The sequence below is a fragment of the Pelodiscus sinensis genome, chromosome 10, assembly GCF_052426305.1.
Source record: "Pelodiscus sinensis isolate ZL-2025 chromosome 10, ASM5242630v1, whole genome shotgun sequence".
Classification (NCBI taxonomy): domain Eukaryota; kingdom Metazoa; phylum Chordata; order Testudines; family Trionychidae; genus Pelodiscus; species Pelodiscus sinensis.
In genome coordinates, this window is record NC_143061.1 from 3,431,108 (window position 1) to 3,453,208 (window position 22,101).

General features: G+C 52.2%; 1 protein-coding gene across 6 annotated transcripts in view; it reads right to left on the reverse strand.

Annotated features, from left to right (window-relative positions):
• TP63 (tumor protein p63) overlaps positions 1 to 22,101 on the reverse strand; it is a 187,284-nt gene that overhangs the window by 154,748 nt on the left and 10,435 nt on the right. The window contains exon 1 of one of the 6 annotated variants that reach the window (XM_089780697.1): positions 1,537 to 2,126. The exons of 4 other annotated variants lie outside the window; for them this stretch is intronic. In XM_089780697.1, coding sequence (XP_089636823.1) covers positions 1,537 to 1,598 — 62 coding nt within the window. In that variant the 5' untranslated portion in view covers positions 1,599 to 2,126. Of the gene's footprint in view, positions 1 to 1,536; positions 2,127 to 22,101 lie in introns of those variants that run through there. One more of the 6 variants, XM_075938259.2, reaches the window with a different exon arrangement.

Sequence of the window (22,101 nt, forward strand, 5' to 3'; positions counted from 1 at the left end):
AAATTGTGGGAGGTGGTGGAATCTCCATCCCTGGAGATATTTAAGAGCAGGTTAGACAGACACCTGTCAGGGATGATCTAGATGGTGCTTGGTCCTGCCATGAGGGCAGGGGACTGGACTCGATGACCTCTCGAGGTCCCTTCCAGGTCTAGTGTTTTGTGGTTCTATGATTCTGCCTTTGTCTGATAGGCTACATAGCTCTTTGCGATTGTCAGAAATCTCCCCCTGGTAGGTCCTCATGCTGTATTTCTTTTGCAGAGTACACCCTCACGGTGGTCAGCCGGACTGCACAGATTTCATGGAGCTCAGAACTTGGCTGGGTTTGTCTCGAGTGCAATACAACGTCTGTTGTGGAAGGTTTCACAGGGGAAACCAATACCCTCCTGCTATGTTCCACATTCCCCAACTAAGGCCGCGCGGCCAAGCAGTGCTAGCTATTTCTCACTGCCAGCCCTCCCTTTTGTCCCTCCCCCAACCTCAGACTTTCTTCCTAACCCTGCCAGTTTTCCACCCTGCCTACAGGGCTCATCACACGGGGCAGGTGCTGGGTACGTCTCAACGAGGAGCCGGGTAAGAGAAAAACATTACAGCAAATCTTGTTAATGAAAAAGAGATCACAAGGCTTCTATAATCCCCTGGGTTATGTGACAGTAACCAAGCACTTACTTAAACAGACAGCCCTGAAATACAAGCACCCTTCATTGGGCAAAGTAGTGAAGGATGAGTTAACCCTGAAATATCTGGCCAACCGGCTCTCAAAACACAGATACAAACTACCCTTCCAGGAGTGTTTCCGTAAGAGATCACAATGAAAGGACTTCACCTCTCCTCACTTTATGACTGGAAAAATACCGTCTGCATGTCATTTGCATGCTTAAATATAGCAAGCGCCTGCTAGAAGAAATAAACAATCTGATACAGTGAGACCTCCCTCGGTAACATGCTCTTTTATCTGCTGGAAAGCTATAAAACAGCTGAACAATGCTAAAAATAAGAGTTGTTGTTAAGCCACAATGTTTGCTATTAAGCAACACCCGAAAATACTTTTTGGAAATGACTGTATCTCAGAAAGCAAGCAAGCAAAAAAAATCTTTTACGGTTTGGATCATCTCCACCACTTACTTGATTCATCTTGTGCCTACCCAGAACTCAAGGTATTCTACTAATGCTCGTGGTCTGTCCAGGAACCTTTTCATTTCAAAAACAAATCTATATAAAATGACATTGGATGCTTCTCAAAGCCCAGTAACAGTCTAACCCCAAGCGCAAGGCAAACCCATTGCTGGCTTTCACGTTCTCTGGCACATCTCTTTCCTGTAGGAAGGGGAAAGATTTGAAACGGATGCCGGTCATTAAACAATAACCAGTTAGCAAGCCAACAATAATAATCGGCTCCACTGAGCATGAAGCGGGTGGTGCATTTTTTTCCCTCCTGCAGCCCAGCTGCCACCGCACGAGAGCAGAAAAGATAATCATCGCGCAAGGCACTCGGCTCAAATCTGCGATAGGCGAAAATTACGTCACGCTCCAACTCACCGCTGCATGCAGGAATCAGGGTAATATTGCAAGGTGGGGTACGGAGCAGGTTCAAAATTCATTTCCTCCGGTCCCTCTTCGGGGATAAACAAACCGAATAAATATAAATACAGCCAGCAGGCGAAATGCAGCCAGGTCGAGTGACACCCGCGATAGAACTTTAGAGACTTATTTTACACTTGCAAATGGGTGGGGTCTTCCAGGTCCTTGACCAATGGGATGCGTCGAGGGACCTGCGCATCACTGTCACTCCTTACCAGCTGGGCATCTTACACAGAGATATTTCCCCCTCCTCTCGACATCCTTAATCATCTTTGGTGCATATTGACCACACTTGTGGCGAGCTCATCTCGGGCCTTTCTGAACTTCTGCTCTCGCTGCCGATTGGTTGCCTTCCATGCTGACCTCAGAGTTTAATTTTGGCAGCACTGGGATTTTGCAACCTGCTCCGCCCATTGGTCCACTTCGCCGCCAGATGGCCAGTTTCTTGCGTGGGGGGCCACGCCTGCTCTGGATTTCAGCGCTTTCCTTGCCGCTGCTGAGGCTAACACATTTGCAGGGCTGCAGAGGGGAATTTTCTTTGTCAGTCTCCCTCCGCAGTAAAACTGTCTGTAATGGTCACGGTTTCAAAAGCTGAACCACCAAAAACCCGGGGAAATTCCTCAATTCAATTTAACGCTCCACTCTTGCTCCTGGTCCCCCACAAAAAGAAAACTGAAAGCACATTTTCTTCATTTTTCTCTAGGCTTCCTTATGATTGTTTCAAAAGGAATTTGAAAAAATACGAGTATGTTTTTATAGTTCTTCTAGGATACGGTCTTATAATTCGCACACAGAAAGTTGCAAAAAACGTACGATATTTAAAAAACAAAGCCCCTTTCCTGGGAAGGAATTAAAGAATACATCCATTAATTTTTTCAGGCCATTAGAAGCAGCTGGAGACAGCAGGAAAGTCAAATCCACGGGAGGAAGTTTTGCCTAGATAGGGAGAAAGCTAAAAAGCAGGTTGATCCCCCTCAAGAAAAACAAAACCATCTTTTTATTTTTCCCCACCAGGAAATGCACCAGAAAAACAGCCTGCTCTCTTCCCTCTGCTTCACCCCCTCCATGTCTCACTCAACTAGTGCATGCTGTAAACCTAGCCTGCTTTTGTGGTTTTGGAGAATGAATGAAATATGAATCAGGAGCTAAATTAAAATGGATTCCAGCAGGAAAAAAATAGCGGCCACGTATCTCTCCACCAACAGGGTTGCATCTTCAAGCAGTAGGGGGAGGGACAGCTGACCTGCCACTCACCTACCCACAATGCACCTGGAAGGTGCTGATATCAGTACGAATGCCAACGGTCTGAGCAAAAGCCAGGACCCAATTGGGAGCCAGCACGAGGCTTTTTATTTTTCCTTGTGGGAAACGGTGGTGGGAAGCGTGTCATGTGGAAACATTTTCTTTGCTGCTGGTGCCAGGGTGGCAGGGAAGCTATTTAAAACTTGACATTCCCCACCCACACCCGGCCTGATAGTTCCTAACATCTGTGAATTGTGAATCCTAGAAACATGCAGCCCTGAGCCTTGGCCAAATCCAGGAATCTTACACTGCAATGTGGGTAATTATGTCCTCGTTCGTTAACTAACGCCCAGGCCTCTCTTGCTGTCAGACAGAAGGCTGTCTACAAGGCCTGCAAGTCCATTAACACTAAGCCTGCACCTGCCTTTTCACCTTTCTGCCCCACGTTGATTTCCAGTTTAAGAACCTATCGCTTGGAGCAGACACATGGGGAGTGTCCACACTAGCCTTCACAAATGTGATAAATACAGGTGGAACCTCTCTAGTCCGGGAACCTCTCTAGTCCAGCACTCTCGGGATCTGATCGTTGCTGAACCAGAGAATTCGCCAGACCACAGGAGTTCGATATTGTCTAGCAGCATTATTAACACTGCCACTGTTTGCTGGGCTCTTAGAAGACATTGAGGGGTAAATTAGAGCTAAACAACAGTACAAAACACTGAGCCAGGCCTGGTGGCTGTAGACAAACTTTATGGGACTGCAGGAAACTTGGCCACACCCACGATCCGGCTAACTAAAATCATGCCGGACCACGGAGGTTGCCGGACCAGAGAGTGCTGGACCAGAGAGTGCCGGACTAGAGAGGTTCAACCTGTATCTCCAATTCATTGGCAATTTTATCCAATGAAAAAAAGTCCAGCACAGACATACCCTGAGAAATCCACGCTTGCAGCTAGAATTCACCTCTGCTCTATTAAACTCCATTCTAATGCCTTCGTTGTGGTAACCTTTACCCATCATTAAAGATGGCTTGGCACAGACCGCGAAGGCCAGATTAAGTTTCAGGGGTCAAGCTCAAGACTGAATCAGAGGTAGGCTTTGGGGTTCAGAAAATCTTGTGAGCTCTTCATGTAACTCAACGGGTTTCCATAAAACTTTGAAGCAGATGGCAGAAATCTCAAAAGGATAAAAAAAAACCTCATCAAAATGGCACTGCCCTTGAAATTGTGGTTGCCTCTAAACGGGAAGGGGAAAATCCCCCTTCCAGGGCAAGATCAAACCCAGGGCCAAAATCTTTGGGAGAAATTTATCCCTGAAGACTCTGAACCAGAGCGCCAGAGAGCCAGACTTATGGTCTTAGCGCCTGGCAAAATAACGCCTTGCATTCATCTACTATATACATTTGAGAGAGTCTGTCTGTGAATCCATCTGCCTATCCATGTGTCCATTTGTTCAAGAACTTCTCCTAAATGGTAAGAGCTCGGACCACCAAATTCGGCAGGCAGCTTCCTCTGATCATAACTTAAAGCAAGGTCAGAGTTAGGTTGTGCCAGGACAATGGGATGTGCCTGCAATGGGCTTGGTTCTCATAAAACTATACAGAAAAGAGACAGCATCACCAGGCAAGTGAAAGGGCCAGCTGGGGGTGCCTTCCCCATCTGGGACGGCCCCAGCCCTGTGCCTCCCACCCCCTCGGTGCCCTATAGGGAGTGCTGGGGGTGGGGGGTGAAGTTCCCCCTCCATTCATATGGGAACATTGCTGGCCATTCCCCTTTGTCAGGGAGGGAGGGGAAAGTGCCCCGTTTGCTGCAGTCCTCACTCTGGCTGGGGGAGTGCAGGGGGCAGATGAACCTGGACCAGCTCCAGCTGGGGGAAATGCCTCCCTCCCCCGTCTGTGCCCACTGGAGCTGCAGCAGCCATGGGGCGGGGGGATCGTTTCTCACCTGGCCCCAAGCTGCAGCGGTGGGAGAGAGCTGGGGCTGTCCTGTCTCCTGCATCTGGAACCCCCCTCCCCAGCCCCACCCCAGAGCCACGTTATATAAAAAAAAGACAAATACTGAGATAAGGCCCCAAGCAACGCTGGGTACGTCATAGAACTGCCACACGCGTCTAATACCAGCAGCAGCCTTTCCCTGCAGCCGGAAGGTTGTAGCCCACAAACGTGTCTCACCTTGAAGAACGTCTCCTGGGAGGAATGGGAGAAAAAGGCTCACACCGAGGGGGAAAGAACTGGCAGCTGCCCATGTTGGGGCTGGTAAATTTCATGGCAGGTTGGAATGAAAGAGGCGGGTGTGAGAAGAGTTCCCCGTGGGAATAGGGCTGGACGGAGCCATGGGCGAGCCAGGCAGCCTCCCAGGGTGCCAACCAATGGGAGGCGCCTAATGGCAGATGTAAGGGGCACGCAGTGTCCCTTACAGCTGCCTTCAGGCGCCACGCGCCTGGCTCCCGCAGCGCCGGCCTGCCTGCATCCCCGCAGTGCTGGCCAGCAACGCCCTTTGCCCCACGGCCGCAGGGCCCTACACGGCCCGGCGCACGTGCCAGCAGCAACAGCTGGGCCAGGCTGGGCCGGATTGGCCCCCGCTTGGGCCAAGCGCCCTGGGGGCGGGCCCCGGGCTGCGCGCCTGTGGTCGTATCTGGGCCGCGCATGCGCCATGTGCCCCACGGGTGGGTCCGCACATGCACCGTGCGCCCGGGGGCGGCGCCGCACTCCCGTGCCCAGGGCGCCAGAATACCTCGGGCCGGCCCTGTGTGCGGGTAACAGAAGGACATAAGAGCGGCCAGACTGGGTGAGATCAAAGGTCCATCTTGCCCAGTGCCCTGTCTGCCCACAGTGGTCAGTGCCAGGTGTGCCAAAGGGAGTGAACACAACAGGGAATCACCCGTTGCCCGTTCCCAATTTCTGACGGAGGCTGGGGACACCATCCGTACCCATTGATGGACCTGACCTCCATGAATCTATCTAGGGGCAGCATCTCTGGAGGGCAGAGGAGCCTGTGATGTCCCAGTTGGCCGCGCCATCTCAAAGGACGCTGTCACAGCCTGGCCGAAGGATGACACGTCCCCGCTGGCAGCGTGCACACAGAAGGAAGCCAGGGCCCGGCAGAGCTGTCTGCGGGCCGGATTTGCAGTTGGAGTCTCCCGTTAAGTCGGTGGCAGCAGGGTCTGGCGAGCAGGCATGTGTGTAGGTGGGTTAGAATGCCGGGTGTCACTCCATCCTTGTTTTGGAGTCTGGGAGAGACGGACAGCTGCCGGACTCGCCCTCCTCCCGCTCCCCCCGCCCGCTGCTCATGCACAGGGCTAAGGACGCTTCCTCTCCGTGCCTCCGAGCGTTCGGACTGAAATCAAGGCTGGTTTCCAGCGCGCTCTGGAGCCCGGCGTGGGTCAGGGAAGGAGGCTCCCAGAGAGACGTGTAGCAGAACTCCCGGGTTCTGTTCCCAGTTCTGCCCTGATCCACTTGGACCCTGGACAAGTCCCTGGGAGCCCACTCTGGCTGAGGGGAGGGGCGAGAGGGAAGCCCCCATGGCATTAACCGCCCCCTTTGTTGCCTCCGGATTTGGGGGATGCCCCAGGGTGAGACACGTCCCCTGTCCAGCTGAGTCTGTGTATGTGGAACCTTGCGGGTTCCTGCCTACGCTCCCCTCAGTTTTTCAATGAAATCTAGGACGTGTTTTTCAGGGTTTCTGAGTTTAGGGGCCCCCCCTCCTGCCTTTTTGCCACTGAATGAGGGAGGAAGGGGACTCTGGGGGAGGAGACTGAAAACTTTGCTCCCTCCCCCCAAAGTTGATACATTGACAATAATTCCCATTTTCCCACCCACAACCCCATGTCCACAGTCCCCTTCCCTGCAGCTGTAAATAGCAAGAATGCAGCACAGAAGCCAAGCTCAGCCTTGTCTCCATTTCCCTGACCCCTACGCTGGGGGCTGGCTGGGGGTGCAGCTTCAAGCCCTCCCCCCAACTCTGTGCGGCCGGGGGGGGTGCAGTCCGGACTTCATCCCCTAGTCTGGTCGCACACCCGTGGCCTGGGGCTCCGGAGGAATCGGGAGACGTTCCCCTCGTCCCCCACTTTTAAAGGGATGCTGACGACGCTAGGAGCTGGGAGCTGGCTTAGGCCTTGAGGCAGGGTGGGCAAGATACGGCCCATGGGCAGGATGCAACTCGCCAAGCCGTTTGATTGGCCCCGCGGCCCACCCGGCCGCACCCCAGCCAATCAAGACGTGGGGGGCGGGGGAGCGTGCAAACTCTCCTCCCCCCGCCAAGTGTGCGCGGTGGCAAAGGGAACCACCTCTATTCAAAATGGCTGGCGGTTCCCTCTGGGCGTGCGCACCCCTGGCAGGGTGGGGTGGAGAGGCCACCCCGTGCTCCCCTGCCCCATGGGAGCATGCCCAAAGCCTCCTCCTCGCACACAGTGCCCAGAGGGAACCGCCCCTTCTGCCAAGGCTCCACCCCTTCTGCCCGCGGCCCCGCCCCTTCTACCCGAGGCCCCGCCCCTTCTACCCGAGGCCCCGCCCCTTCTGCCTAAGACCCTGCCCCTTCCGCCCGAGGCCCCACCCCTTCTGCCCAATTCCCCGCCCCTTCTGCGGCTGGCCCACCACCTCTACCTACATTGGTGAAGTTGCCTCCCCCGGAAAAAATTATTGCCCACCCCTGCCCTGAGGAAACCGGCAGTCTCACTATCTGAGAGGGAGCGGCCAAGCCAGCCTCCCAGTGCTACTCTGGGGCCAGCCCCACAGCACCTCTTTGCAGCCGCTGTAACGGATGCTAGAGACGAGCCTGTCCGGACACCCCTTCAGCTCGAGGGGGGGGAGGTTCTGGACATCCAGCTGCGAAATCAGGGTCCTAGAGAGAGGACTGAACGAAGTGGCTCAGACCCAGACAGGATCCCCTCTCGCCTCCCGCCCAATATTCACTGGGCTTGGGGATCTGGGGTTCCAATCTGGGTCCCTCTCCAAGCCGTATGTCATCGTTAGCTAATTAACCTCCACACCATCTGCGCACGGCAGGAAAGCATGCCTGCCTTCACTTTCCAGGCGGGGAAAAGACGACACAGGAAGGGAATTGACCAAGGACACCGAGGGAGACAGTGGCAGAGGCCCCATTCGCTCCCGAGAGCTGGCCTTGCTCTTGGGAGAGGGGTCCGTCCCTCTAACGCGTCTGGGTGCACGGCGGAGGGCCTGCAGCAATCCCCAGGCCAAAGGAAGTCAGGGAGCGCTCCGGGAAGGGACACTGACAGCAGCGGCGCTGTGTAAGGACATTTTTGAGGCTTGGTGGGCCCAGGATAAAAACAGGGGCTGGGGGGCTGGCGGCGAGACGGCCCCACCCGTGGCGGGACAGGTGGTAACCCCGTGAGTGCAGCTCATGGGTCTCGTGTATCAAAGGAACGGAAGTGGCTGTGTAGGTGGCAGGCCAGCCTCCTTTTCCAGCTGACATGCCGCATGCCTGGCATTCTAGCTGTCACCCCTCCACGATCTATACAGGCAGGGGCAGGCCTGGGACGGAGCTGTCAGCCCCACGGGGCAAGACTCTCCGGCAAGGCAGCTTCCCTGCACCACCTCGGTACGGTCCCAGAAGCTTCGGATGTAGGACAGCAGGGGCAGGAGCCCTGGGGTGATTTTCCTGCCTTCTTTGTCATGACAGAGCCCCGTGCTCAACCTCTTCCTCTTCCGATGGGTCCCAGCGTCCTGTGCGTCTCTGCCCCTGCTCTTGTGACACTGGATAGAAGGCGTCCCGGCCGTGCAATGGATTCTGGGACATATCTGGTGTCAAAAGAAGACCCGGTGCTAGGAGGGGAGCGCGGCAAAAGATCAGAGTCAAGGTCTTCATTGTTTTATTTTATGTTATTATTATTATTTATCATTATTTCTTCACTCAGCGCACAGTCAACTTGTGGAACTCCTTGCCTGAGGATGTGGTGAAGACTAGAACTTTAACAGGGTTCAAAAAAGAGCTAGATAGATTCATGGAGGTTAGGTCCATCAAGGATGGGTAGGAAGGGTGTCTCTAGCCTCTGTTTGTCAGATGCTGGGAATGGGGGACAGGGGAGAGATCACATGATGATTCTCTGTTCTCTGGGACATCTGGCATCGGCCACTGTGGGCAGGCAGGACACCGGGCTGGATGGGCCTTTGGTCTGACCCAGCCTGGCCGTACCTATGTTCTTATGGACTGGAGCAGACCTCCCGGACGGCTGTCAAAGAGCTCCTGCTGTGCAGTGTTGTTGTGGCCTGTTGGCCTCCCAGGATAAGAGAGAAGGTCTGGGTGGAAATATCTGTGATTGGACCAGCTCTGGTTGGTGGGAGAGACACTTCTGAGCCGTGTGTGGCCCGAGAGCTCGTCTCTCTCACCCACCGCGGCTGGCCCAAAGACAGGTATCGCCGCACCCACCTGGTCTTTCCACGGCCCTCTCTGACAGGAGTGGGCCTGAGGCCAGGGCTGCTGGAGCTGAGGCCTACTTGAAGCATCTGTGGAGAGAGCCGCACCCCCATAGCGTCAGCGGCCCAACCGTCACCCGCTGAGCGCCTCCGATGAGGCACCCAGGCCAGAAAGGGCTGAAAGCGTTTCCACTGGGCTTCCAGCAGCCTCCAGGGAGCCACGGCCAGCCCTCGGCAGGACACTCCCCGCGCCTCCCCCAGGCCGGACCTGCGCCCTGAGAAACAGACACCTGAGCATCCCAGGAAGGCCCCTTTCAGGGGCGCTTATGAAAGGGCTTACACACGCACACCCACACACACCCACACACACAGAGTGTCTCCAGTAGAGTCCTTGTTTCATAAATACACCCACCCACCCACACACACACACGCACACACACAGAGTGTCTCCAGTAGAGTCCTTGTTTCATAAGTATACACACACCCACACACCCACACCCACACACACCCAGAGTGTCTCCAGTCGAGTCCTTTTTTCATAAATACACCCACACACACTCGCACACCCAGAGTGTCTCCAATAGAGTCCTTGTTTCATAAATACACCCCCCACACACACCCACACACGTGCACACCCACAGAGTGTCTCCAGTCGAGTCCTTGTTTCATAAATACACCCCCCACACACACACACGCACACCCAGAGTGTCTCCGGTCAAGTCCTTGTTTCATAAATACACCCCCCACACACACCCACACACGTGCACACCCACAGAGTATCTCCAGTCGAGTCCTTGTTTCATAAATACACCCCCCCCACACACACACACGCACACCCAGAGTGTCTCCGGTCAAGTCCTTGTTTCATAAATACACCCCCCACACACACCCACACACGTGCACACCCACAGAGTATCTCCAGTCGAGTCCTTGTTTCATAAATACACCCCCCCACACACACACACGCACACCCAGAGTGTCTCCGGTCAAGTCCTTGTTTCATAAATACACATGCATAGCTAACTGTTCTGCTGGCCAGGGCGGGTCAGCACAGTGTCCATCAGGGACCCCCAGGACCTTGTGTTTTCAAAACAGGATAGAATCAGAGAACACTAGAACTGGAAGAGCATCACGTCCAGTCCCCTGCCCTCACGGCAGGACCCAGCACCATCTAGACCATCCCTGTGACAGGTGTCTGTCCAACCTGCCCTAAAATATCTCCAGAGATGGAGATTCCACAACCCCCTAAGCAATTTATTCCCGTGTTTGACCACCCTGACAGGCAGGAAGTTTTTCCTCATGTCCAACCTCAACCTCAACCTTGCTGTAGTTTAAGCCCCTTAAGGACGAGTAGAACTTGATCATCACGCCTTCGCTGTGGGGGGGCCTGTGAGGCTTTTCCCACCTCCTACGTCTGCTCAGGAGGAGGCAGGAGAATAAGGACCGTAGGCCGTCGGGGCAGCACAGTGGCGATGCGGGGCAGAGCCCAGTGACTCAGCTGAGTGTGTAGACCCGAGGCTCACCCAGGTTCACTCTGCACACGTTCCGGGGGTGCTGTTCGTGATCCCCACCATGCAAACTTTCCCCTCTTGGCATGAAGACCTCAAGAGCTGAAGCTGCCACCTTGCCTGGCTCTGGTGCACCTTGCACAAGCGTTTTGGGAGACTGACCCTTCCGTCGTCCCATCTCATGCACTAATCTGGCCGTACCTAAGCAAAGTTCAAATCAGTCGGGGTGGGAATGGCTCAAACCTCCCTTCCACTCTCCCCCCCACGCATTTTAGCAACGTTCCGATCTACGTTCTACTTCGGCAAGCCAGAAACCCAGAGGCACCGCACCCTCCGCCATGCAGAACTTCAAATCCTGATCCAAACCGGGCAATTCTCACCCTTCTCAACATTTCTTCTCCCTCCCACTGTGCCCGCAGGTAGCCGACACCAAGCTCCGGCAGGATGGTTTCCTGCTGGAAAGCGACAGGCAGGCAGCCCCCTCTGGCAGGATCTCATCCTGTTCCCAGAACAGACTCCGCCCCAAGAACCGGCTCTCGTATGACCGATGAAAGCAGAGAGCCCCTCTCCTGCTGTCTGCAGCACCTGCCCTCACGTCACTTCCTCAGAAAACAGCACCCGTGCAGCACGTCCTCAAAGACGGCACGGCTGGCATGCCGTGGAAAAGAGCTTGTGAGTAGCCAGGCCTCCTGCCACAAGAGTGTCCTTAGCTATAGTGCATAAGCCTCGCTCAGTTCAGTCACAATTGTCCATAACTCTTACGGGACATCCCAGCCCTTCAGCTAACCGGGATCCTAGCTCTGCAGACTTGAATGGGCAGTCCTTAGGGAGTTGCCGCTCAGATAAGATGTGGCGTGATCACCCTGCGTTTTTGCCATCGCTTGGATGGTGGCACCAGATCAGATGTGCGATCGATAACCCAAACGGTAGCATCCTGTACTGGAAATGAGACGTTCCTGCTAGAAAGCGTCGCTATTTCCCCTGGCTGAGCCTCTGTGTTTGAGGATCTTCATTTCTCTTGACTTCTCTGGTAATTTGTCTGGGAGGACCAACAGCTTGTGCCAACTGATGTAAGCATAGTAGGTAAGGACTGGCACACAACGCAAGTCAACCTGTGGAACTCCTTTCCACAGGATGTTATGAAGGCCACAACAGGGTTCAACAAAGAATTTGACACATTCATGGAGCATAGGTTCATCAAAGGTCATTAGGGTGCGGCAGAATAGATGGAAACAAAGCTTTTACAGGTGAAAATGGAAGCTCACCCAGCTGAGGGATAGATTTCTTCGTGAGAGATCTTAAATTGTTGAAAACCTGTAATTGCTCCTTGGAGTGGCTGTTGGAGTGCCCGGAAGGGAGACTGAGGTCTAGAGGAAGCAGAGGAGGATGGTCTTGCAGGTGGGCCGTGGGCGTGGAGTTTCCCCCCTCTGCAGCACCGTCCCCCACCACTGCCGGCAAGGTTGGAGCGCCAGTGCAGGGTTTCCACTGCAGGGGGCCGAGGGAGGAGCCTCACAGCCTGGATCCGGTCTGCGGGGGAAGGAAGTGGCTTTACGTGCTGCCATATCCCCTCCCCTGGCTGGGGGAACGGCAAGGAAACTGCCCACCAAGAGGCTTTCCCCGCTGCTCCCATTGGCTGGAATCAGAGCCAATGGGAGCAGCAGGGGGTGGTGGCTAGGAGCAGCAGGAGGCACGGAGCCAGGTAAGCGCCCTCCAACTCCCTCATGCCCAGACCCCATCACCCTCCTACACACCTCCTCCCACCGAGACCACACCCCCCACCCTACCCCCTCCTGCACCCATGAGGTGGTTGGCTGGTGGTCCACGGAAGGGTCTGCATTGGCCCACAGGCCAAGACAGTTGAGAACTGCTGCTTTAATACCTGTCTTTGGGTTACTAAAACAGGCGCCACATCCCAGCACAATGGAATACACGATGACGGAGCATTCGCACACACAGCTTGTCACGCAGAGCAGTGCCCCCGTGAAATCAGCGATGCAGGACCAGTTTCGGCAGGTGACACTGAAGCCCAGCAAAGATGGAATGAAAATGCTTTGGGAGCTGGTGAACCACTAGCTGGGTTTTGCGGCGCATTAGATGTTAATTATAACTGTGCGTTAGCCAGCTGTTACCCACCCTAATTATAGAGGCAGAACAATATTTCACAGTGCCAACCGTTAAAAAGACCTGAGAGACGTTAGGGCTAGCTGGCTTCCCTGGGAACCCTGGGCCTTCCTCTTTCAAGGGCAAGTCTAGGGGGGAACGGCTTGCTCCCCCGGCAGTTTTTTTCCAACATTATTATTTTTGAGGCAAACAGGACTTTGCCACAGAGGTGACAGCTGCTTAGTGACTCTACATACCCCCTTCTTTAGAAATGGCAGCAGTATTCTGCTTGCATGCAGATATCTCCCCCCACCCATGCATATGTAACGCCGAGAGGCAGAACCGAACCGGGAACCTCTAGAGCTTAGTGCATGAGCTAAAAGCTAAAAGCCAGCTTGCTCCTTATGTCGACAGAACTTGGCGATGGTGTAGGCGCAGGTATAGTTTTGTCAACAAAAGTCCCCTTTTGTTGACAACACCCTGTAGTCTAGACACACCCTGGCTGTGTCTACACTGGCAAGTTATTCCGGAAAATCAGCCGCTTTTCCGGAAAAACTTGCCAGCTGTCTACACTGGCTGCTTGAATTTCCGGAAAAGCACTGACGATCTAATGTAAAATCATCAGTGCTTTTCCGGAAAAAACTATGCTGCTCCCGTTCGGGCAAAAGTCTTTTTCCGGAAAACTGTTCCGGAAAAGGGCCAGTGTAGACAGCACAGTAGTGTTTTCCGCAAAAAAGCCCCGATCGCGAAAATGATGATCGAGGCTTTTTTGCGGAAAAGTGCGTCTAGATTGGCCACGGACGCTTTTCCGGAAAAAGTGCTTTTTTTTAATTCAGACTCCACTCTTCTTTGTTTCTCTCCCTCCAACAAACCAATCTCAGCACTACTTCCGATGCGGAATATAAAGGGCCCAGACAGAAGCAAAGTCACAAAAGAAGGGACATAAGATTGCAGGCTGAATGGAGACCATGTACTTGGCGTCCACACCCCAGACGTGTGCCTTTACTCCTTAGTGTAGTACTAATGCACAGTCAAACGCCAGATTTCCCCATCCACTACTTGGCATTCACAGAAGGCCACCAAGTGAAACATGTCACACATATTGCTAGCGATTGTGGCTGATCTTAACACTGCTGACCTCAGGTCGTGTGCTGCTAGAGGAAGCTGCAGATTAATGGAGGAAGTATTTGAACAAGGGCTATTGCTCGTCCCTATTGGCACACACTTGGCTTTTCTGTTTGAGGTAGGCGCATGCGGCCGCGCCCTGAGCTCGGAGCACTGTGAATAGCCAAAAGGGAAAGCTCCCTTTTTTCTCAGGATCAGGTTACAACGCAATGTTTTTACTGGAACTCCTTGAATTGCTTTGAATGCTGCTGCTATCAAAGTCTTTTCCCCCCCTCTCTCTCAATCAGGGTACGTCTACACTACAGCGCTAGTTCGAACTAACTTAGTTCGAATTAGTTAATTCGAACTAAGCTAGTTCGAACTAATGCGTCTAGAACTAAAAACTAGTTCGAACTAGCGTTTTGCTAGTTCGAACTAGCAAGTCCACATTGAGTGGACTCTGTACAGGGCTTAAGGATGGCCGGAAGCAGTGCCGGCAGGGCATAAAAGGAGGACTTAGAGCATGGAGATGCTGTCTCAGGCTAGCCGAGGGCTGCGCTTAAAGGGTCCCGACCCCCATCCCGGACACACAGTTCTAAGGGGTGCCCCGCTTGCAAAGAAGTTCTGGCTTGGAGTGCCCTGAGTGCTCACACTGGGCACATCACACCACTCGGCCATCAGCCCAGCTGCACTTGCCGCAGGCTGCCATCTGGGGAGAGGGAGTAATTGGGGGGCTGCAGGAGAACTTCCACCCCCAGAAGCCCGCAGAGCCAGCCCAGTCCTCCCCATCGGGGGCTCGTACCCCATTCCTCCCTCACCTCCTTCCACTTACCCTTCCTTAGCCCCCCTTCTTATTGATGTACAAAATAAAGATAACGTTTCTTCCAACATTGACTCTGTCTTTATTGAACAAAAACTGGGGGAGACTGGGAAAAGGAGGTGGGAGAGGGGAAGAGAAAGGCTGGGAGAGGGAAGGGCAACTAACATGATCAGGGGTTGGGAACAGGTCCCAGATGAAGAGAGGCTACAGAGACTGGGACTGTTCAGCTTAGAAAAGAGGAGACGGAGGGGGGACAGGATAGAGGTCTCTAAAAGCAGGGGTTGGGTGGAGAGGGTGCATTGAGAAAAGTTCTTCCTGAGTTCCCATAAAGAAGGACTAGAGGACACCAAAGGAAAGGACTGGGTAGCAGGCTTGAAACTAGTAAGAGAAAGTTGTTGTTGTTGACAAAGCAAATAGTTAACCTGTGGAACTCCTTGCTGCAGGAGGCTGTGAAGGCTAGAACTAGAACAGAGTTTAAAGGGAAGTGAGATAAAGTGATGGAGGTTGGGTCCATGGAGTCCTATTAGCCAGAGGGTAGGAGTGGTGTCCCTGCCTAAAGTTTGTGGAAGGCTGGAGAGGGATGGCACGAGACAAATGGCTTGGTCATTGTCTTCGGTCCATCCCCTCCAGGGTCCCTAGGGTTGGCCGCTGTTGGCAGACAGGCTACTGGGCTAGATGGACCTTTGGTCTGACCCAGGACGGCCATTGTAAGCTCAGGGCTCAGTGTCGGGGGTCTCAGTGGACCCCCTTGATTTTCATGCACACCTGGTCCTGGGTGGCCAGGCTGGCAGCTCTCCTGCCCTAGACGGCCACTTTCCTGTGCCTAGTGCGGAGATCGTGGACGAGGTCCACGATGTCCGCACTAGCCCAGGAAGGTGCCCGCCTCTTGCGGTCCAGGGCAAACTCCCGGGAGCCGCCAGCCTGGTCCCGGGAAGAGGGGGTGGGCTGGGGGACATCGGGTGGGTGGCTCTGTGCCGTGCCAGGTGCAGGGTCTGCTAGCTGGGTGCTGGCAGGCTTGCACCTGGCACGGGCACCGTAGCCAGCCCGTGCCCCTTTAAGGAGTCCGGGGCCGGGAGGGGGGCATAGAGTTTCCCTGGTGTTGGCCAGAGTGGCCACCAGGGAAACCTGGGGAGGGCTAGCCTCCCACTAGTTCGAACTAAAGGGCTACACAGCCCTTAGTTCGAACTAGCTAGTTCGAACTAGGCGTTAGTCCTCGTAAAATGAGGTTTACCTAGTTCGAACTAAGCGCTCCGCTAGTTCGATTCAAATTCGAACTAGCGGAGCGCTAGTGTAGCACCTATTAAAGTTAGTTCGAACTAACGTCCGTTAGTTCGAACTAACTTTGTAGTGTAGACATACCCTCACTGAATAAAATATTCGCTGTTGTTTTTAATTACTTGACCAACAGTAGATGTCAGGGGTTAAAGCACTGGGTTCCAACCCCACCTCTGCCACCGACTTTGTGTGGCCTTGGGTATGTTACTTAATCTTTCTGTTCCTCACTTATCAGATGGAAAGAGCAGCCTTTTCTTCCTAAAAAGGTTCAGAAAAGGGCAACAAAATTGACGAGGGTTCGGAACGGGTGCCATATGAAAAGAGATGAAAAAGACTGGGACTTTTCAGCCTAGAAAAGAGGAGACTAAGGGGGGATAGGACAGAGGTCTATGAAATCATGACTGGTGTGGAAAAAGTGAATAAGGAAAAGTTATTTACTTATTCCCACAATAAAAGAACTAGGGGGTCATCAAATGAAATGAATAGGCAGCAGGTTTAAAGCAAACAAAAGGAAGTTTTTCTTCATTCAGCACACAATCAACTTGTGGAACTCCTTGCCAGAGGATGCGGTGAAGGCTAGAACTTTAACAGGGTTCAAAAAAGAGCTAGATAGATTCATGTAGGTTAGGTCCATCAATGGCTATTAGCGAGGAGGGGTAGGAATGGTGTCCCTGGCCTCTGTTTCTCTGGAGGTGGGTGACAGGAGAGGAATGGCATGAGGATTACCTGTTGTGATCCTTCCCTCTGGGGCATCTGGCATTGGCCACTCTTGGCGGACAGGACACTGAGCTGGATGGAACTTTGGTCTGACCCAGTCTGGCCGCTTTTGTGTTCTTGTTCCTCCCACTCTTTGTCTGTCTTGTCTGCTTAGACTATAAAGCAGGGATCATCCCTGAGGATATGTGTGTCCAGCTCCGAGCACTTGATTGGGACCCCTAGCCACTACAACACTAGGCAGTGTTATGCTAGGGGCGTGGATGAAACCCCATTGATACTGGGGAGGCACAGCCAGCGTGCTTCACTTTGGATAAATACAAGAAACCATCTGGTCCCTGATAGCTGTAACACTAGGCACCACCATCCAAAACAGAGCAACTTCACCAGGGTTGTGCAAAACCCGAACCATGGGGCCCAAGGGGACTCCTCTGGAAAACACGTCAGTGGGAGGCACTGCTTGTGTGAGAGACGTGGCAAAGGAAGTCCAGGAGACAGCCAGAAGAAGCACAAGCCGCATGGCCTGGAAAAAAGCCTAGAGAGGATGCTTTGGGGGCACAGTGCTGGCTGAAAGAGGGTTGGGACTGGGAGCAAAGAACCAACTCCTGTATTCATGGGAACCAGGCTTTGTACTGTCTTTGTAAATAAACTGGGTTACAGCCAAGAAGCACCAGCCTCTGACATCTCCTCCCCACATAAACAGCCCTCTAGACCCAGATTGCTCAGGCAAAAAAAGGGGACACGCATAATGATATGACAGAATCGGCAGATACATTAGGGTCTAGCCCGTAGGATGTAGTTGCTCGCGGTCCTATCCTGTAACATGCAAGAAGGCTACAAAGACACGCTCCCAGCTTAGTCTTCCTCCCAACTGTACGTGAAGGTGATGCATTGAAGGCTAGACTCTAGTCCAGGGGCAGTCCATTTCTTTTTCTCAAGATCCAAATTCTTGGTCAAGGTGTAGCTGGGGTCAGGACTCCAGAGAAAAACAACAATCAAATACCCACTAATGAGCAACATCAATAAATACAAAGTGTTGGGGGTCCGTTCAAAAGCGTCTGGTGGTCCAGAGCTGGCTTAGGTTCTGCCAGTTGTCCACCCCGCTTCTAGTCTGATCTCCTGTAGAACCCAGATGCGAACTCCAGTAGAACCCAGGATTCCCAGAGGGGAACTTTTACGTAAAGCATCCGGCCGTGATTTACGAGTTGCCAATGATGGAGAGTCCACCGTCAGCTGGCTCCATTGTTCCAAAGGGTGCACACTCTCGCTGTTACAAACGTACACCTCATTTCCGGTCTCAATTTGTCTCATGTCGATGTTCAGCCCCTGGATCATATTACACGGAAAAGCCCATCATCATACAACGTTTGTTCCCCAGAGACATGCGTAGAGACTGTAATTAATTCAGCCCCGATCCTTCTCTCTGTTACGCTAAATAGACTGAGCTCCTTGTCTCTAATACGGGTTTTATTCATTCTTGTGGCTCTTCTCTGAAGCTTTTCCAACATACCAATGTCCTTCTTGAATTCTGGGCACCGGAATTGGACAGAGGAGTCCAACAGCAGCCCCACCGGGGCCAAATACAAATAACCTCCCTGCTCCTACTTGAGATTCTCCTATTTCTTCACCTCCCCAGTTGATTATGGATCACGACTCCCAATTCTTTTTCGAAGTCACTGCTGCCCCGGATACTTCCCATCCTGCAAGTATGGCTGGTGGCCCTAGAGACAGATGTTTAGCCACATTAAAAAGCTCAGTGTTTGCTCGTGCCCAGTTTACCTGTTGATTTCGATCTCTTCTGTACCGACGATAAAACGATTAAAACGTGTCGGGCCAAGAACCGATCCCTGCCGGACCCCACGAGAAACAGGCCACTCAACAGCAATTCCCTCTGGATGGAGAATTTAGGGTTCCTTCTGACCTTCCAATCTACCCCATCGGCTTGGCCCCATCTGCAGTGGTCAGAAGTCGCAGATTACCCCCCGCCCCACGTTGGCATGTGACGCATCTAGCACGGATCAGCGAAGTGAGCACTGTGGACGGGTGGCACCACGCAGAAGAGCAGGTATCTGGGCGGAGACTGAGCCCTGCAAATGCTGAGAAGCAGCAGCAAACTGCTAATAAGGGAACCCGCTGATCCCTCCAGCACCTCCATGCCCCAGAACTGGGCTTTGATGGACTCACTGACTCTCCCAGGCAGCCTCCCCTACTGGCTCCGCCAGGGACTTCAAGTGAGACGAAGGCTGCCCTTCCCCCGTGTGCCACCTCTCCTTCCGTACCGTGCCTTCGCTGGCCTGGAAAAGTGCAAGCTGCACACGCTTGTGCAAGCACATGCTGCTCTTGTGACTGCAGGCGACTCTGGCCCACCCATTTCACAGGCATGATGGACGCCGCCAATTCCCAACTGCATCTCGGAGACCTGACACATCACGCCCTGATGCTGTTTCCACATCCCTGCTTACCAGTTCCCCCCGCTCCTGTCAGGCCCCCGTTCCAACAGTGAAATCACGAATCCGTATGTGGGACCGACCAGCGAACAACCCCCCTCTCTCACGCCATGCCACGGTTCTTGCACGCCGACGTGGCACAGGAAACGTTCCCAGCGCAGTTGTGTGTGACCCGCACAAACAGAGAGACGGAAACACTCCGCTCCAAACCATTTGTGCTCAACCACACGGACGAGGTTTATTTCAAAGACAGACCCACTTTCAAAACTCTTGTCCCGAAGGTTAAAATTTTAATAGGCCCATGTAGGTGCCCATCACAGGACCCACTAGTGATTTTGAAAACTACACACTGGAACCAAATGGCCACAAGAAGTCTGCTACACTACTGCGGGGCGTTTGCTGAGGCATAGTATTTGGGTAAAACACTCAAGCGCACCTTAGTCCCAATGAAAGTCAATGAGATGGAGGGGTTAAGTCACTTAGGCCTGGTCTACACTCAAGGGGGAAAGTCCACTTGAGATACACAACTCCAGCTATGTTAATTATGTAGCGGGAGTCGACGTATCTTAAATCGTGTTTTCGGGCTGTCCACACAGTAGGTTGACAGAAGCAAACACTCCCTTTGACTTCCTTTACTCCTCGTGAGGAGTAGGAGTACCGGTGCCGATGGAAGCACCTTCTCTGTTCGTATTAACCTGTCTTCACTAGACCCACTAATTCCAACACTAAGGGATCGACCTCTGGAGATTCCATCTTCTCCATCGTGTAGACAAGCCCCCCGTCACTTCTGAATATTGTTTCCATGGGCACAATTTCATAGCTATCTCTAGAGGTAGGTTTACACTGAGGAGCTATTTCCGGATACCAGAAGTATCCCGACATAGCTCTTCTGTGTCTATTGAAACAGCCCGTTATTTCTAAATTGATTTTGAAATAATGGAAGGTTTATCCCGATGTCCCGGTAACCCTCATTTCACAAGGGTTAAGGAGAATTTCGGAACAGCTAGAATTATTTCAAAATACATTCAAAATAAGCTACACAATTGCATGCTTATTTCGAGCTAAGGGTGCTGTGTAGACGCATCCAAGGGGAACAGAACTCAAACCTTTTTGCTGGAAGTCCACTGGCCCATATCAATAGATCTTCCTTAGCGCTCTGCAGTACACAGCACAAGACACGCAGCTGGTCGGTTCTCATTCTGCCCAGTGGAAGGCAGTGGTACACACACAGGATCACCATCGTAGTTGGCAGTCTTCAGTACAGAGGCAAACTGCGAAAAACGACAAACGGACAAACGACGGGGGACTGCATTGCTACAGCAAGATGAGGCCAAGCCACAGAGAGGCTAACGGCATGTGTACATAGTGTCATTGATCAGAAGAGCTACTGCAGAGTAACTCCCATGTGGACACTCTATTCTGGAATATAAGTAATTTATTCCAGAATAGTTCATGCGCTTCCAAAGCAGATTAATTATTCTGGGGGAAAAAAGCGTCTTTTACTCTGGACTAGAGTCTGTACAGGGCACCTCTGCTGGAACAGGTTATTACACAGTAACTTGTCTGGTTGATTTCCCCCTGTAGACAAATCTTTAGTTCTCGCATCGAGATTGCATTTTCAAAGCGAGATCATTACACCGGACCCCATTAGCAATAAGACAATTAATTCTGCATCCCAAAGCACATTTCAAAAAACAAGCTGTAGATGAGAAAAAAAACTCCTCTCCAAAGGCCATAGCGCCCAAGGTTTGGCTCTGCCTTGCTTAATTAATCTTTTTTGAAAGCAACAATGTGCCTTTTGCACCAGGACTCTGGGAAAAGTTAATTAGTCTTAGTTCTGATTAAATAATGATCTCCTTCTTCTCTAATTAAATTAGATTATCTTAGGCAATCTGCTGTTGTAAGCCATAGGTAACTGGTCCTTCTTCTGCACCAGCCTCCTCCGCATCGCTAGCGATATGAACAAAGGCAGAGTTCATGTTGCAAGGGTGCTGTTTCAGATTTTGGTAGGGGGAGCTTTCCCAAGGATTCCATTCCAGACGCTATTTAGGCACCTGAAAACACCTGGATTTTTTGCATGTGATAACTGAGGGTCTGTCTACACAGCAGGGCAAACATCAGATTAAGTTACACAACTTCAGCGACGTCAGTTGCATGGCTGAAGTCAAAATCGCTTAATGCAGCTTTTGGTGCTGTCTACACAGCAGGAAGTGGAAGGAAGAACCCTCTTCCTTCGACTTCCCTTCCTCCTCGTGAAATGAGGACTACAGGAGTCGGAGTAAGAAGTCCTCCAGCTCAACGTGATTGTGAAATAAAGGCGTGTAGTGCCAACATGCACGATGTTATTTCAAAATAACTTCAGGGATTCCAAAATAATGCTGCTTTGGAGACGTATCCTTAGAAATGAACTGAACAGAACAGTGTCCGTCTGCTTTGTACATTGGACAAACATCTCAGACACTTCGCCAAAGGATCAATGCCCACAAAACAGATATTAGACAGGATCACAAAGAAAAAACAGTTTCTTGCCATTTCAACCGGAAAGGACACTGTCTCAACGACTTAATTACCTGCATCCTGCTTCAGAAGCCTTTTAAATCTGCACTTGAAAGGGAATCCTCTGAACTGTCATTCATGCTAAAATTCGACACCCTACGCGGGGGTCTCAACAAAGACTCTAGCTATCTTACCCATTACAAAGATAGCTTCCCCAATTATCACCTCTAATATCATTAGCTCACAGACATTTACCTCCCTCTCCCATCCCCCTTCTGTTCTGAAATTTGATTTGTCCTTTTCATATGTGTTCATTTTTTTAATTGTATCCTTTGGTATATATGGTTGTGACTATTTTCTTCCACTATTTGATCTGAGGAAGTGGGTCTGGCCCACGAAAGCTCATCACCTAATAAACCATCTTGTTAGTCTTTTAAGTGCTACATA